Genomic DNA, 16,803 nt, shown 5'->3' with positions numbered 1-16,803 from the left:
TTTTTCTTAATGCCATATGGTATCACAGTCTGAAACAAAAATTGGCTACTACTTTTGTTTCTTGTTATTTAAACTGAGAGATGCCTCAAACACTGTATCTAGCATAGTGAAAAGTAAATCAGCCAGTCAATTTTATTTGTAATGCAAAGACATTATTTAACCCCCACTCCCAATTTAATCTTGTCTTTCATCTAAAACCATACAGTACATGAATGGAAAGTCAGTTGCTCACAAATCCATTGCTGTGCAGTCTTTTACATAAACAAAGTCATAAGGATAAGCAAATGCCTTCCTTCTAATTAGCATTGTGTTTTGTGGTTCCATACATTCCAAAATGTAATAGGCAGCTAGGGTGCCTAAAATAATCCCAGAGAAAAAGCTTCTGTGCCACAAAGATAGGGGTGGGAGGGAGAGGAGGCAGGAAAATCTGTTGTCTGTGTTCTTGGAAGCCTTTTTCTATCTCCCATTTGGATACTGTCAGCTTCTTTTACACAAACATTACAGCATCCAAGGGGAATTAGAAATACTTACCCATGACCACAACGTCAGATCTTAGGTTTGTCAGGAGAAAGCAATGCAAAAGCAGGATCTTGGACCCACTGCTTTCATTTTGGTTTTAGCATGCTGATAAATGCCTCCTAATGCTGGAAAGAGGTAAGGCTGGCTGTCTAGGTGGAATACAGGAAATTTAAAAGTCTTATCTCATAGATGTGAAATGGTTTCTGGATCTGTAAAAGTGCTGTGTAAGTCCTAAGTAACAGTTATTGTCTGTTGTGATGTCTCTGAAATTACACAACATCTTCCCTTTTATACCAGTCTTTTATGAAATGGCTAGGGACTGCTCAGGACAGGGACATAAAACTGAGATGCTGCTGGTCACATGGCTTTTAACTGAGGTAATATTGCTCAAATTGAGCCTTTTAACTTCAACAAGGTTTTTTGTAAATGTACCTTATCACAACATCAGTGAAAAGAGGAGAGGCAAAACTTTTCACTGCTAAGTTTTCATTGTTTTCTATCCCAGCCTTTTTGCACCAATCTGTGCCATACCGTGTGTTGTGACTGCAGTGTAATCTGTGTGGGGTTGAACAAGTTGGAAGCCTGTGAGCTCAGGAGCCTGCGCGGCCATGTCACTGTACTTGCATTGCAAGGAGTCAGCAGTGTAGGTACAGCCCAGTCATATCCAAACCACCTACAGAGCTGATGTGGTTGCAGGGCTTGACCAGGCTTCAGCCCCTTTCAGGTGGGAATGTATATTGTAACTCTTATGCTTCCATCTAACCCCTTCCAAAATCAAGACAGACTAAAATCCAGTTTATAGGAAAAAGCCTTTACCTAAAGGCCAGACAGCTACAGGGCAGGAACAACAGCAGGCTGTGTGGGTTTTTTGGTGGTGGTTTTCTTTTGGTTTTTTGGTTTGGTTTGGTTTTTTTCCCCCCCCTGTTGCTAAGTGGAATGGAATCTATGTTGCCAAAGCCCATCAGCTAAAGTTGTGATTTTGGGAAATGAAAACAAATGAGCTGTGTCATACAGCTGCATAATCTCCTTGAGGTGCACATCTGCTGGCTGGACATAAACCAAAGCAGTCGGTTTTGCCATGCAAAAGTATGTACTGGTTCCTAATGCTTGCACCTTGGCCCAGTATATAGGTGAGAAAGACGTAGGAGAGAGCCAGCGCTTTGAAACTGATCTTGATGAACCAGAAATGAGCTGCCAATATTTAATGGTGAAGATAATTAACTATTGGAACAACATACCTAGAGGATGTGCCTGGACCTTTATGATGTGAAATCCTTAAGTCTAAATTGGACACCTTTCAAAAGAAGGTGCTTTGGCTGAACTGTCTGTCTTTGGGCTTTGTACAGGAACACAAAATGTCCTGGCCTGTGCTGGACATGAGGTCAGACCAGTTCAAGGATAGACAGTTTCTATATGCTGCTCCTCTTCTGATGTTCTACTTCTGCTCTCTGGGCCACCAGAGTGTGTTGTTTTTGCAATACTGCACTTCACAGAAAGGTCCTGGCATGGCTCGGTGGCTTCCCCATGACACATACACCAGTGCCCACCGTACAGCTGGCGTGCTGACCAGTCAGCCTCCCAACCATTAGGCATAGCTCCCTTGCAGTTACTGGTTGACCATCTGACAGTAAATGACCGTCGTGATTCCTTCTGACTTCTGGCACCTTGGGAACCCCACAAAGAAAGGAAGACAAATGAAACATTTTCATCCTATCCTCCCAGGATTCCCCAGAGGTGGGCATCTGTAGCAGCATAAGAAAGAGGCTTGTTATGTGGCCGGTCCATTTGTTGGGAGCCTTCCCGTGTCTCTTGGCCAATGTCGGCAGAAGTCGTTTCGTTAAAAAAGTGTTAGGAATGCACCAATGGCAACTCCACTAACAGCGAGCAGCTGTTCTGGTGATGCCCTCCAGAGATGTGGCTCCTGCAATCTGAGCTGCTTCCTTTTTCCATACACAAGTAATTTCCCAAAATACTTATCATGGTTTTGATCTTTGCCTGAAACTGAATTTTCTTTTCTATGGCTGGAATGACATTGCTCTGGATTCGGAAAGTCTGAGACTTTTCACTCACCAGATGAGTGTGTATACATGTAAAATACTGGTATGTCTTTCCTTTCAGTTTAGTTAGAGACACAAATATTGTTAAAAATTTAAATCTAAAAGTCTTATTTGAATATTAATCTCTTACAATGGGTCTAGCATGCCCATATAAATGTAGTTACAAAGTATAATATTTTCATGAATTAGAATTGTTTGTAAATTGCCATTGTCTAGCAATATAAAAAGACCCTGCATTTGTATCTTAAAATATCATGAAGTAGCATTAGAGCTGAATTTTCAACCTTTCTCTTCCTACTTTTTTTTTTTAAAAATGTGTGGTTGCCTGTTTTTAATGTTGCAGCAATAGTTTGTGGCCCAGAAATAACAGTGTGCTAACTATGAAAGTTGGAGTGACTCATGGCTGACTTGAGAACTTTATTCACCATGTTTCGCCTTCAGGAGACTGTCACCATAACAGTGCTAGCAGCAGCCCCACCAGGCTCCTGGGCAGTGCAGAAAAAGGCCAGAACTATCTGTTCTCATCACAAACACAGAGCTGTTTCAATGGAAAACCTGAGCTGCTGATATTCCCATAGAGATCAGCCTAGATCCATGATAAAACTTCTCAAGGACTTATGTCTTCAATTTTCTTAGCTATTTTCTGCAACTCTCTAAACAAAAATATCCATGCTCCAAATTCAGAAAGGTCACTGTCCTCAACCACAAATTTAATTAACAGCTTTCCCCTTCTACTGACTTCTTTTTTTTTTTTTTTTTTTTTTTTTTCACTTTAGTTAATTTTAACACAGTGTCCCATGTTAGGAGCCTTTAGTTTCTACTTCAGGGAGTAGATGCTTACATGAGTGGCCCCAGGGAAGTGAAGCTCAGTAAATGATCACCAGTGGGAGACAGGGTTATACACGGCATTACACCGTGGAAAGCTTCCGATCTCCTGTTGCAGACAAAATGTCTACAAAAACAATACTACTACTTTCCTAAATTCCTGCATTTTGCAGATGTGAAGCTCAGTTTCTACAGGGGAAGCCAGGCTGTTTTGGGGGAGCTCATAGTGCTGTCTTTTTGCTGCTGCTGCTAATTTTTGTGAGCACCATAGAATACAGTAGAAAATTGAAACTGTGTGAAAGATCAACAAATCAGTGTAGAATGTCACGCAGCAACATCTGTTAACTTTGGCTCTATCTCATATCCTCCTGACCCCTCCTTTCCAGCCACAAGTCTCCTGTTTTGTGAGAGCTCAGAGTGATAGGGACTGGGGGGTTGGGGAGGGAATGTCTAGCAGTTTCTCAGTGGTCTGAAGGGCTTGCAAAAGTACCATCTGGAATGAAAGTTTTATGTTTGTGTGTTTCTATATTTTTAGTTATGAAACAAATGGGAATTTGCTGAATGAATTAATTGTATTGCGCTGTAAAAGTCTGTCTTGAGAGCCATTATATATGGGAGCTTACAAAGCCTGCAGAGAGAAATGAAAGCGGCTTCCCTTTCTAATTAGGGCTTTCAGGAAGTAATTGATTACAGAATCAAATAGGGTTGCTCAGAGACATTTGTTTGATATTACTTCTGATAAACGAAATTTTTACCTAATAATAATTTTACTAGTGACACTGGAAGCAACTGCACTCTCTAACGGTAAGCCTGCCTTCAGTAAAACTTTCCTCTTTCCTTCATACCTTGTCCAAACAGTTATAGCTAATGAAACATTACTTCCAAACTGTAGATCCCAGTAAAAAATTTAAACCATGAAGAAATGAGTGATGTAATAGACAATAAGTTCCTAATGGGATGGTCTTTGTCCGGACCAGCTTAATGGTATAAACTTGTTCTTGCATTGCATTAAAAAAAAGTCAAACCAAAACCTTGACCTGCTATGTAGAATTGGTTTGTTTGTTTGTTTGTTTGTTTTTTTTAATAGGGTCAGCATATTTCACTAGCTCCGATTCAAAAGCTAGAAGAAGCTTTGTATGAGTATCAGCCTCTGCAAGTGGAGACATACGGACCACAAGTTCCAGAACTTGAAATGCTGGGAAGGCTGGGGTAAGTAACACAGCAAGTTTTAATTCCCATTTCATGGCATTATAGTTGGGACTGTTACCATCTTCACTTTGCCAGCATGTAGGGTTTGGGTTTTTTTTTTCTCTTTTTTTAAAAATTTTTTTTTAAAGGATCTTAACGAAATATTAGACTTCCTGCCCAGCCAACATTTTGTTTGGGTGGATAAGCTGAAATTTTTGGTCCTCTAGCCTTTATAGATCTATTGAGAGCTGGACTGGATTGCATTAGTGTTTTTAAGGTTGTCCTTGGCAGTCGCAGTGAAGTAGCTGTTCATTTTCAGTTGCACGGTATTAAAAAATAAATAAATAAAAATCTGGGGCTTAATTTACCCAGCTGTAAGCCAGTAAAAATATTAAAGTTGGGCTGTTTGCCATGGAAAAGGGTAGATTTACTTGTCGACTGCTGTCTACAGTCAAACTGCGCTTGTGAGAAATGAAGCACAGAGCTTAAGTTTGTCAAAAAATATAATGCAGGGCTGGTCCAGCAGCTTGGAGGCATCGTGGTGTGCATCCATGTTTGGAAGGGAGTTTGAGAGCCTGCTGTGCCCGGGTAATGGAGGCTGGGAAGTCCAAAAGTGACGTGTTTGCTCTCTAGAGAAATGTTTGTAGCTGAAATGCCACCTGAAAACATACAGCTACTGGGATAGTGAGTGTCACCCAACTCGTCGTGGCCTAACTTTCAAGGTCACAATTACTTACAGTGGCTGGAAAACTACGTGGCAGAATGAATGTGCAGACTGGCAAGGCAAGAAAGAATTTTAAAAAATAACAGTTTACTTTTGACTGTGCAAGTTGGGAAAACTGAAGCCACAAAGTACTGAACAAAGTTGAGACATGTTAGTATGCAGTTTCAGAGACCACTGAAATCCAAACAGGAATCCCATCTAGTTCACTGGCACAGGAGAAATTGTATCTCATGGAGAAAATGATAGAGGTGGATAGACTTTTTAAAGTAAATAAGCAACCTAATGGCATTTCAGAAAATTCAAGGCTGTCTGGAATTGAGGTTGTCTCCGTTTTTATTGTTTCTGTGTCCTCCTGATGCCTGTAATTTTTATTATCTGATACCAAGCTTCTGAGACCAAATATTAATTAGCAGTTTAAACTTGGGCAGAGCCAGACTCAGCCTTCACCACCTGTTTGGATGAAGCACAGCTGTGAGGGACCTCCCCTGCGAGGGGAACTTTGAGGCCCTCTCAGCCCTAAGCCTCATCGCAAATGAAAATGCTTGGAGGGAGAAAAAGATGACTTGTGCAGGGAGGATTCCCAGTCCCTGTCCCTTTGCCTGTGCCCCTGTGAGTGCTGCTGTCCAGATCCCGCAGGAGTCCTGTGCGATCCGTGTCCATCCCATCTGATTGCCTGTGACACCGGTTCGAAGGCAACCCAACACTTTGCAAAACAAAATCCTTTAAATACTGCAGTTGCGTTGCAACGTCGCTGCGTGAACGTATTTGCAGCAGGGTTTGCAAACAACACTCGCAGTCTTTTCTTGGAGACACTTTGACACGCGTGTCACTTTACTCCTCTGAGCGTGAACGGCCAGGGTTGTTCGGCTTGGCTCTGGGGGTGATGGAAGAGTTAAGAGTGGCAGGGGTGCTGGGTGGCTGTGGTAGCAAGGGGAGGTGCGTGGGTGGGTCCGTGGTGCCCACCGGGAGAGTTCTGAGTCCTGAGGCTGTTTGCAATTCCAAAACAAATACATTGATATGCTGTGGGTTCCCAGCCGGTGCAACTCTCACCCTATTCCATGGGGTGTCTGAAATACCTTAAACCATGCAAGGCTACTCGTTTATATATTTGTGTTTCTGTGCTTATATGAACTCATGCGCATTTCCTGTTGGTGATGAATGCTTAACTAATGTGCCTGGGTCCCTGCTTTGGGTTTTTTCAGGCAGCTGCATACAGCTGCCTGGGTGAGGCAGAAGAGCTGGGCACAACATTATCCACCCCTGTAAATATTTTTAGTTTCCTCTTCATTTGCATTCATACAAGGACAGGTTAAATCCAAAATTATTTGGGTTTTTTTGTTTTTTGTTTCTCCCTCTTTTCATATTCTTGTTAATAATTTTGCAGTCTGGCTATTTATTGCTGCTAAATAGCTCCCTCATATGTGCAGGCTGTTATCATCTGAGTTTCTGGAGCCAGAATTATTGCAAAGACACTGCCAACCTGGAGACTTTGAATTCACTTCTGGTAGCATAGTTTATTGACTTTTTTTTTAAAGCTATAGTTTATTATCTTCAAAACAGTAGAATGGGCTTTTTGAATATTCACATCTTAACCTCTTACCTTCTGCAAGACTCACTTTAGGTTTCAGCATCAGTGTTGCTTTTCTTTCGTAGTAAACTGCTGTAATGAAGGAGACAGCTGACAAGAAGGTTTCTAGCAAAGAGCAAGAAAAAGGGTGAATCCTGAAGGGATCATTTAGAACATTCGTTAGGGATCTTTTATAATTTTAAAAAAATTGCTTTTTAAGATGACTTGTATTACTTGCTTATTAGGCTTTACAAAAACTTTGCATGCAGTCCAATAAACTTGATTCTGCATCGTGCCACTGCTCTTCTGTGTGCGTTTTGCATGTTTTGCAAAAAAGGAAATTTATGTTCAAACTGTTCTTATAAATTTGTTTTCAGTTTTTCTTGGGGCTGTAAATTTTCTTTTTTTCTGTGTAGTGCAGAAAAGCATTAACATCCTTATAATGCATTTTTTGCTATTGTGTTGGAAGTCTGAGAATAATGAAGAAATAGATTTTTTTTTTTTTTAAATTTTTTTTTACCAACACACATGATTGGTATAATGTGTAGGGGTTTGTGTCCTTCAGGAGCCCTCCCCCAATTTTTTTTAATGGAGGACGATTTTCTGGAAGTAAGGAAATATAGGCAATAATCCTGAATTACATGGCTTTCTGGGAGCAACATGTATTACACTAACTTGTAGACAGTATTTAACCTTAGGGCAGGGGGAGTGAAGCTTTCTGAGAGCCAGCCTCTGATAGAGGTTCCTTTGACTACATGTCTGTGGGGTTACTGCAAGGAAGTCTCAGTGGCTGGTGGTCCCATGAATACAGACCGAACATGCCAGGTTGGTGATGGCTTGATCTGGGTGGTAAAGGTCACTTCGAGTGTTCAGGCTGTGAAGACCAGCTCACGCCTGTCTCGGCTGTCAAATGGAAATGTGACTTGAAGAAGGGGAGAAGATATGTAGTATGAGAGCATCTCCCAAACCTGTGGTGCTGTCCTTGGAGAAAAGTGGGGTCTCGGATCACGGTAACATACCCGTCCTGGAGGCAGGCTCTACAGCTGCCTGTCCCTCCATGGTGACTAGTAGTCCTGGGTCTGTGTGACTTGGGCACTTCTCTAAATTACTGAAGTGTCCAGTGACGTGCATTGGGAAATTGTTGGTTTCTGGGTAGGGTTGAAGGCAACCTGCTGATGGCAGTCGTGTTTAGAGAGCTATATCTTATCAAAGGCCCTGCTGGCACTTTTGCCATCACCAGAAGCGGTTAGGTTGGTGTGGTTTGAGTAAAGTGGGGAGTGTCATCTTTTGGTTCAAATTGGTCCAAATCTGTTGAACTGCCAAAGTCCTTGCAAGGCTGTGTGACCTACCATGGCTTTCGGGGAGAGGAGCTGTGTGGTTGAGAAGGAGTGCACGAGTGCCTGGATGCTTGGGCACTCTCTGCCATTACTTTACTTTGAGGTTTTCTAAGAGGGGCAAAAAAGGCCTGTCTTTTTTTTTTTGCTAATGTTTTAGCTGAGCACACTGAATTTGTGTGGTTGAAGGTCTGGATTTTTCTTACTGCAAAACAAAAGAAATGAAAAATATAACAAACTCTGACATGCCAAGTAGTGAAAGACCAAAACAGGATGGGGATGGAAATTAGTTTGTTGTTTTAAAAATGTATGTTTGTTATGTAGTTTTGATTTAAAAAAAACAAAACCAAAAAAACCCTCAGGATCAAAATGATGTTTGTTTGAGGTCCTGAAAAATGTAAAGACATTCTTGGCACTAATTGTAAGTATGTACAGCTAGCAGGAACGGCCACACAGCATTCTCACACCAAGTATTTACAGCTGTGGAAGAGCCATACACCAGCTACTTAAAAACTGACTATAAATCGAAAATCTGCTTATGTGATTAACATTTTGGGTAAAGATGTGTGAACTTCATGTCTCAAAATTTAGAAACAGTCTCTTGTAATCCAAAGTGGATCGTACTCTTAACACAGCGCCAGTCCTATTCTCGCCATTCTCACAAAATAGGGTAATTTACAAGTAAGATTAAAAATATCTGTTTGCACTGCACTTAAAAATCCTCTACCTTAACAGAGAACTTTTGTGCAGACCTTGTAATCAAGTCAAGCCTGGGCTGCTTAAAATAAAATTGTGTTTGCCTACTTAACTTTGTCTGGAGAGATACATCTTGAGTATATACACATGTATATAAAAAATTGAGTTTGCTCTGAAAATCTTTGCTTTTCTTTAGGGAAAAATGTGACTTCCCTTTGATCTACCAACTTGTTTTCATGTATAACCACATTGTTAGGGGCACTCCAGTTAATTAGTGTTTTGTTTAAATATGATGCAAAAATAAAATTCAGTGGTGAACAGTAATCTAATGAGGATAGGTAATATACTTTGATAATTTAAAAGTTAAATCTAAGCAAAATGTCATTTTAAGAGTTGAGGGTAAGTACTGAAGCAAAATCAGAGTGCTGTGGCAGTCTGTACATGCAACGAACGTGTTTTAGCCCACTGTGCTTTTATAATGAACTGAATTGATTAATTTCTTTTTTTTCCTAGTGTAGGACAGCTCAGTCATTTTGAATTTTGAATTAAGATGAGGAGGTTGGATTTCATATCTGTTAGAGCTTTGTTAGCATTTGATTTTTAACCTTTATTTCAAGTGGAAAATTTCTGCATATTTCTTTGTTGTACAATGTTGTAGTGTAATTTGAAACACATGTAGAGTTCTGGCACTTAATCTAGAAACGATTCGTGTAACTTCTTTGCTGTCAGTCATAGTGGGTTTTTTTGTTTTGTTTTGTTTTTAAGGGAGGCAGTAGTAAGGATGGTCTCCAAACTATTCTTAAACTATAGTTGATCTAGTCTTTGGCTGGATTAGTTTTTGCTAAAACCCTGTCAGTGTCAGTGTTGGGTTCAAGACAGTGAAATAACTGAGAATTGATTTTGAATGGGTGACAGGACCGCTGGGCTTTAAAAGTTGTAGCAGGTGATTTTTCACATCTGCTCTCTTTGTCATTGGGGTATGCAGATATTTCTTGAATCTTGGAAAAGGAGAAAAGCCACAAATGAAGGGCTTATTTGATCTGCTTTGGCCCATTGATTTTGAACACTGAATTCATTCTGCTCCTTTGAATAGAATATAGTTTCTCAATAAGCTCAGTAGTCAGAGTCAAAAGATTGAGTAAGAGCAAAGAAAGCTTGTCTTGCTTTGGAGAGCATGTAGAGGGCTGCGTTCCTTGCAGGAATTCTCTTGGCTACCAAGGCATATGGTCTGAATTTCCCAGTGTCTCCTGTTGCAGGGCCTGATCCTCAGTAAAGATTTCTGGTGGCTGCAATGCATTTTGAGTCAGGGACCTAATGAATGAGAATCGGCAGGTAAGAAGTGGTTACTGCTTTAAAGACACAGGTATATTTGTATACAGCCTTTCAAAGTGAAGTATTTTTTGTTCATTTTATCATGAATAATTGAATAAAACCCTATGAACGACAATAGAAGTACTACGTGAGTACACTTTTTTTAGAATAGTGAATATGGCTGAGTGTGGTGTCTTTTTCAAGAGAGGATGGAACAATGAAACAGAACTGTGTGTAAACCATCTTAATCTGGTTTGATGTAGAAACTGTCTTGTATTGCTTTAGTGTACTACAGAAATCCTACAGGTTTCATCGTAGGATTTTGGAAGGATGCAAATTTAATATAGAGGAGGTAGATTAGCACCAATTTTTCCAGCTGAATGGGAATCGAGGAAAGGAGCATAGCCTTTAGTAAGTCTGAAATCTTACTGTTTAAGAAATCAGCTTTCTGGCAAAAATGTCTATGAACATTTCAAACGACACCCTGTAGTATATGGTGTTTTGCATGGAGCTCTTCTGTCAAGGTCATTAGCAATTGAATATATTAAAAGTGGACTGCTTATGAAACGGAGAGTTTTGCTTCCTGCCCGCCCACCTGTGGGTATAGTGTGGGTTCTGTAACTGTAAAAGGTCTCGTGAGGGTTATAAAAGCAGAGAATATGGAAAATATATAAAGAAACAAAGAAGGAAGCCTGCACACACCATCTAGTTTCTTATATGTAAAGTTGGCTGTAGTTGTATATGTACCACTAAATTAACCTCAAAAGCTGGCCATGACAGCAGAATGTCCATAGTAATTGTTTTTGTTGGCGTTTGGCTTCAAAATTAACTCATCGATCTAACATGAGTCTCTGTACTCAGAATACTGGTCTGGTAATGTTTTTTTACTTTTTCATGCAATCATGGAAAAAATATGTTTCTGCTCGAAGCAGTTGTCAAACAAGCTTCTTTCATCGACAATCAGACACAGGGCAGCTGAGTAAGGCTGTTTAGTCTAGAATAAATACTCGAGAGATTACAAGGTCGCTGTAGGAAATGTAATTATACCATTTATTCCAGAATAGTCTTTTTGTAGTGTGGGCTTGCAGAATACTAAATCATGCATTTATTAAAATACATATAATATGAAGAAAAAAAATTCAGAGGCTTAACATAAGGAATGGAGAATTGTCTGGCAAACTGTACTACAAGATTAACCAGTAAATATTTAAAATTGCTTTAAAAAATCAGGATGGTAATATTGGCTTTATTACTGAAAGTTGGTAGGAGGCAGACCCTGAACTGTGTCTGCAGGTGTAGAGGCAATGCTGCTAAGTAGGCAGCTGAAACAGTGTCAGGCAGAGCTGTCTGCTGATGGATTATAATGTGGCAGGAGGCATCCAGCAATTATGTGGGCCAAACGCCCTATTTTCTGCACTCTTTGTATCTCACCAAATCAAAGCCTTGTTACTACCAGCCACTTAACAATATCTGATTGTCTATGATGGTTCTTACTGTTACTGAAAGCCCTTCTTTGCTTTCATCCTTCCCTTCATCCCCTGCATTGATTATCACTATTGATGTATGGTTCTCCCGTGACTTTATATGTTCACAGACTTTACTCCTTAGTTGTCCTCCATCAGCTTAGAAAAATATATTTTTGTAAAAGTTAAGTTTTAGATCTTCTGTTGCTTCTCTGAAATTGTGGTAAGTTTGAGGTCAGTAGTTTATTTGCTCAGTGTTTTCTTTTTCTTTTACTTTTTTCCTTCCTTGCTCCTCCTGCACTCCATCATATTGCCCTTTTTGAGTCTTTCTCTGACTCCTCAGCCAGATGTATAATTCCATTGGGAATCGTGTAGTTGCCACAAGAAAACCAGTAAGTTTTGCATGTGCATGAGTGATCTTTGTTGCTTATCTTTCACTTCAGCAACAGAAGGGCCTTGGTGTCCTTAGCTTCTGTAGTTCTTCCTACCCCCAAAAGGCTTTCTTCCCAGTGTTAGACTACAGAGGCAGGAACACCTTAGCAGCAAGGAGCAAAGTCTGTCCAGTGATGGTCATGGAGAATATGGGAGCTCATTGAGGACCACTGCTGAGAGGAAGAGCTCTGCCTCTTGATCAACATCCGACATCTGAGCATCACTCGTGCTTTGTACTTCGCTGTAAGGAACGGCAGAGAGGTGTCATGACAAGGAGTCGCTCTGGGGCAGTCTAGGCAAATGCTATCGTGGTTTTCTGAATGGTCTGTTTGGATGGACTAATCTTTTTAATTAATTATTTAGTCTCAGATCTCAGAAGGGTGAGGAACATCCTGTTCTGAATTTGCCCTCTAAGGCATTTGTAAAAATCTCTTGTAATAAAAATGCAAGAAGGAAGGCTGAGAAGAGGGAGAGAGGCTTCCTAGACTCTTTTAACACTATTGTTTCAAGAAGGGTGAGTTATGTATAATGAAAATATTTAGACTGAGTGGGACAGCCAGCAAAATAGACCCCTGAAGAGGAAAATAAAGCCAGAAATGATGCATCTTCTTGACTTCAGCTGACACTGATAAACATAGTTGTAAAGCAGCATTCCAAATGAAAATTGTTTGTTCTAGTATCAAATGGCTGAAAAGGTGCATTACAAGTTTCCTGAAATGGCAGAGGGGAACATGGGGGGTGTCTTGCTTGAAGCTTTATGCAGCTTTTCAAGCTGTTGCTCAGGATTCTTTAACCCCTTTCAGATAGCTTTGTTGTAGCTTTATTCTTGATGAGTAATATTTCTAACAGTGACCAGGAGTCAACAATGTTTAAAGCTTCTCTGAGGAGTGCTAAGTGGTAGGAGTGAGGGATCTCTTCCTGGAGGAGCGTGCCATCTGCCAAAGCCAGTAATTCCATTTGTAAGTTTGATCCTATGTATATAACTATCTCACACCTGATGTGATGGATAGCAAGATTTTTAAGGGTTGGGCTGGTAGTCTCTGTTTTCTTATTTTGATAATGACCCTGATGTCCCTCAGATTAGATCACACTGGAGGAACTTTCTGGAAAAGTGGAACTGGAGAACTTTCCTTAGAGTTAATGGTATCTGATCACATGTGTTCTTTTCTTTATTTTTTCCTAGCTTCCTTTTAAAAAAAAAAAGTAAATATCCAAGTCTTACACACCCTTCCATTCCAGCAGTTTGTGCATCTGTTCACTGATTGCAGTCACACTTTGTAGAGCAGCAGAGATTTTAGGGGCAACTAAGACCCCAGCTGCTGCATGGAAAGGAGTGGTTGGATATGAAGGGGGACCCTAAAAGTACCTTGACTGCAAAAAGCCTGCCTGGTAAGCTTTATAACTTATTAGCCACCAAAGAAGCTGTATGGAGTGAGACACCTCATAGACATCCTAACTACCCGACAAAAGCTGCAGTCGGAGCTTGTAAGCAGCCACAAGACCAAGCGGTAGGAAGCCAAACTGCATTAGTTCTGGTGTCATGGCACTACTTAGAAAAGGAGAGGAAAACTGAAGCTCTTTGGATCTTTGAAATTGGAAGATGTCCAAGGACAGGTAAAAAGTTATTAGCTCAGGTGTCTTTTGTAGTTAGGTCAAGGGGGCAAAAAGGGAACCCAGGCTTTTTATGGACAAACAAACCCTCTCAAAAGCATAGCTCTTCTTAGCTTTGTGTGTTCCAGGCCCCTTTTATTCATCATGAACACTAACGACACGAGGTGCTTTTAAATTCAGAGTCTCTTAAATGCGAGTATTTGCAGGATGGGGGGATATAATCAAGGAATTCTGTAAATACTAGTCATTTATAAGCATCCACTACTTTCAAATCAGCCTCTGTATCAAATGATTGACATGTTACCTGGTTGCTTGACACCCACAATAAAGTTGCTGGAGATGCTGAAGCTGGCTTGTGGTGCTGTCTGCGCAGTGCTTTGCCTCAGCCAGTACACCCCATGGCAAGGCCAGTAGACCTGTCCATTTACACATGTGAAGCATGCGGCAGCACCTGCTTGAGCTGAGAAAGGGAGGACTGACCCCTGAACGGACTGGTCTTGTGAAGATTGGTGGCACTAAATGTACAGCTACAGAGGTGATTATTAGTTCAGCATTTTAAAAAAATGCCCCTTTTTCTTCTTTCTTGGGTTAGGAATGTAATACATGTTTCATATCATGCTCTATAGCTGGTTTTTTTTTGGTTTGGTTGTGGTTTTTTTTTTTTTTTTAGTGGGGCTGCTTACAGGGGGTTGAGGAAAGTACCTGCAATTAAGTTGGTTGGCTGGAGATTATATACACACATTTAGGAACTGATTTTCATGGCTTTGGTTTTAAAGCCTTGCTAATAGTTAGTTGAAAACTCTTTTAGGTAAACAAGCCATGTAGTGCCAGGCTTCCAGAACGAATTGAGTTGTTCACTTCTCTCTCTTCCAAATTGAGGCATTTGAGTTAGGCCACATTTCTAATAATAAAATAGGGTTTTGAACATAATCGGACTTCACAGATGAACTATTGCTCAGGCTTGAAGGTAACGCCACCATATTTTTGTTTCTTTACCTAACTGGTATTAAATGTAAAAACATAAATCCTTTCCAGTGGGAGAGGAGAAGGGGAGATGGTTTTCATTTGGCATAATTTCCTGTGAGACGTAGTTCTAAACAAGGCCCATATTTACACAAGACAATACAGTTTTACATGTACTAGAATATCCAGCACACTTTAAAATTGTTTAGCCAGGCCCAGGTATTAAATACCTTCACAATAAATGTGTTTAATAAAAGTAGATGAAGTTTGAAATAATTTTTGAATAATTTTACAGTAGAAACACCAGTTAAATCAACCCCATTGCAGTAATAAATGTCACAAAAACAATTAATTATACTTGCTTGCCACTGCAAAATCAATTGTGTAACTGTTCTTCTAAAACTGACTTTTACATTACTAAATCCTAAACACTACACTTCTGTAACTTGTCAGAATCAGGTTTTGGTTAATAGATATTTTCAGTGATGTAATGGGAACTTCTGGCATAGAGTCAGAATATAATGGACTGTGATTAATGTTTTAATAAGCTCTTTTCTTCTACTTATGATGCAGCAGTGAAATGGTTTCCTGCTGAGATTGATAGAACAGCAGGTGTGCGTACATACTTTTTTCTTTCAGTAAGAATAAGTTTTTCAATTCTTCTGCTTGAAAATTTTTAATGTTTTTCCTTGAGTCAAATGCTGCTGATTTGGTGTTTTCAGTTTGTTTGTTTTAAATCCAGCTATTGCTGATATTTGTCACTGGGAGGTGGAGGGTGCTATGGAAACCTTTTCAGTACTTAAAATAATTGCTTTGCAAAAGAGGAAACTCATTAGTTTAAAAAAAATAGTTTTGATATATTGATGTTTTCTTCAGTGAAAGGATTTGTTTAAAAATAGCGTTAGAATAATTCAAAAGTGTGCAAGAACAGAGTATAGTGTTGAAAATATTAGCAGGTTAGATTTATTATTTAAGTTGATGTAATACACTTGCTACATGCTTGGTTACTTTTGTACTGGAAGTGGTTGTGTTTTTCTATATTTTAAATATTTCTACCAAAAAAAAAAAAGTTTATTTTAGTCACTGTTTTTAATGACACATCAATCCAGATTTGTTGCAGGGATAGGTTTTTTTGCTTAGGGATCCGGTCATCTGCTGTCCTGATGTAGAAGTGGTGTTTCTTGTAAGATGCTGCTTAAGGTGAGCATATTTTCTATGCTCTTAATGCCCTACTAATATCAGGTGGTGGTTGCGCACTTGGTCTCCGCTATTCCTCTGCAGTGAAATATATGTAAAATATATATATATAATCACAGAGCATGAGGACTACCTTCTGTTGAAAACGAAGTAGTGTCTCTTCTTTCCTTCTCCTCTGTCCTTGTAGGCTGGATGGTAGCAATGAATATACACACCTGTGATGAAGGGAGAGGAGAAGAGGGTGAACTCTGTAGAAAGAGGAGGTCCCATGTCTTGGGTATTGCTGGCATTAGTCCACTAGACAGGACTCCCCATGCCTCTGCGCTCTCATTTCAAAAAGTCAGGTGAACCTCTCTGGAAATATAGAGGAGGTGCTGTGGTCTTGGCTCCAATGTAGGCACTCCCCTCTCTTCTCTGGAGTCTGTTGACATGAATTGAGATTCAAGATAACAGGTAGTTTCTCCATCTCTTTGTTCTTTCCCCTAAACCTGGGAATCTTACTGACTCCTCTGTTCTTAGGAGCATCAACCCATGCTTTAATTTTTCCATCAACTTTGGAAAAAACACAGATATCCATATACTCATATTTTTAATATTTATTGAGAATTTCTCAAACAGCCCCTATACCTTGGTTTTATGCCAACTGTCTGTACTGGGGTAGGATCTGCCTTGCATAGAGAAGGTTACTTGTGTATTTCCTGTATTTGCTACTGCTGCATTTGTCTAGTTCTCCCTTAAAAAGATGCAGAAGGTGAGTTCTGGCTGCTATCTTTATTTCCTGACTCTCTTCCAGAATTCATGAGGAAATGCTCATGAATAAAGCCAAAAAAATCTACACCTCTTCTCCCCTTCCTGTCATTAGAAGGTTCCTTCTCTCCTCCTCCTCTTTTCACATTTAGGCCCTGATGGACTGAGC

General features: G+C 40.0%; 1 protein-coding gene across 3 annotated transcripts in view; it reads left to right on the top strand.

Moving 5' to 3' along the window:
• MNAT1 (MNAT1 component of CDK activating kinase) overlaps nt 1-16,803 on the top strand; it is a 128,024-nt gene that overhangs the window by 84,685 nt on the left and 26,536 nt on the right. For 2 of the 3 annotated variants that reach the window (XM_052783469.1, XM_052783467.1), the window contains exon 7: nt 4,489-4,610. The exons of the other annotated variant lie outside the window; for it this stretch is intronic. In XM_052783469.1, the coding sequence (XP_052639429.1) occupies nt 4,489-4,610 (122 nt within the window). The remainder of the gene's footprint in view (nt 1-4,488; nt 4,611-16,803) is intronic. 3 annotated transcript variants of the gene reach the window in all.

This window comes from Harpia harpyja, chromosome 3 (genome assembly GCF_026419915.1).
Source record: "Harpia harpyja isolate bHarHar1 chromosome 3, bHarHar1 primary haplotype, whole genome shotgun sequence".
Lineage (NCBI taxonomy): Eukaryota > Metazoa > Chordata > Aves > Accipitriformes > Accipitridae > Harpia > Harpia harpyja.
The sequence above is the reverse complement of the archived record's forward strand: the minus strand, read 5'-3'. Positions and strand labels throughout refer to the sequence as shown.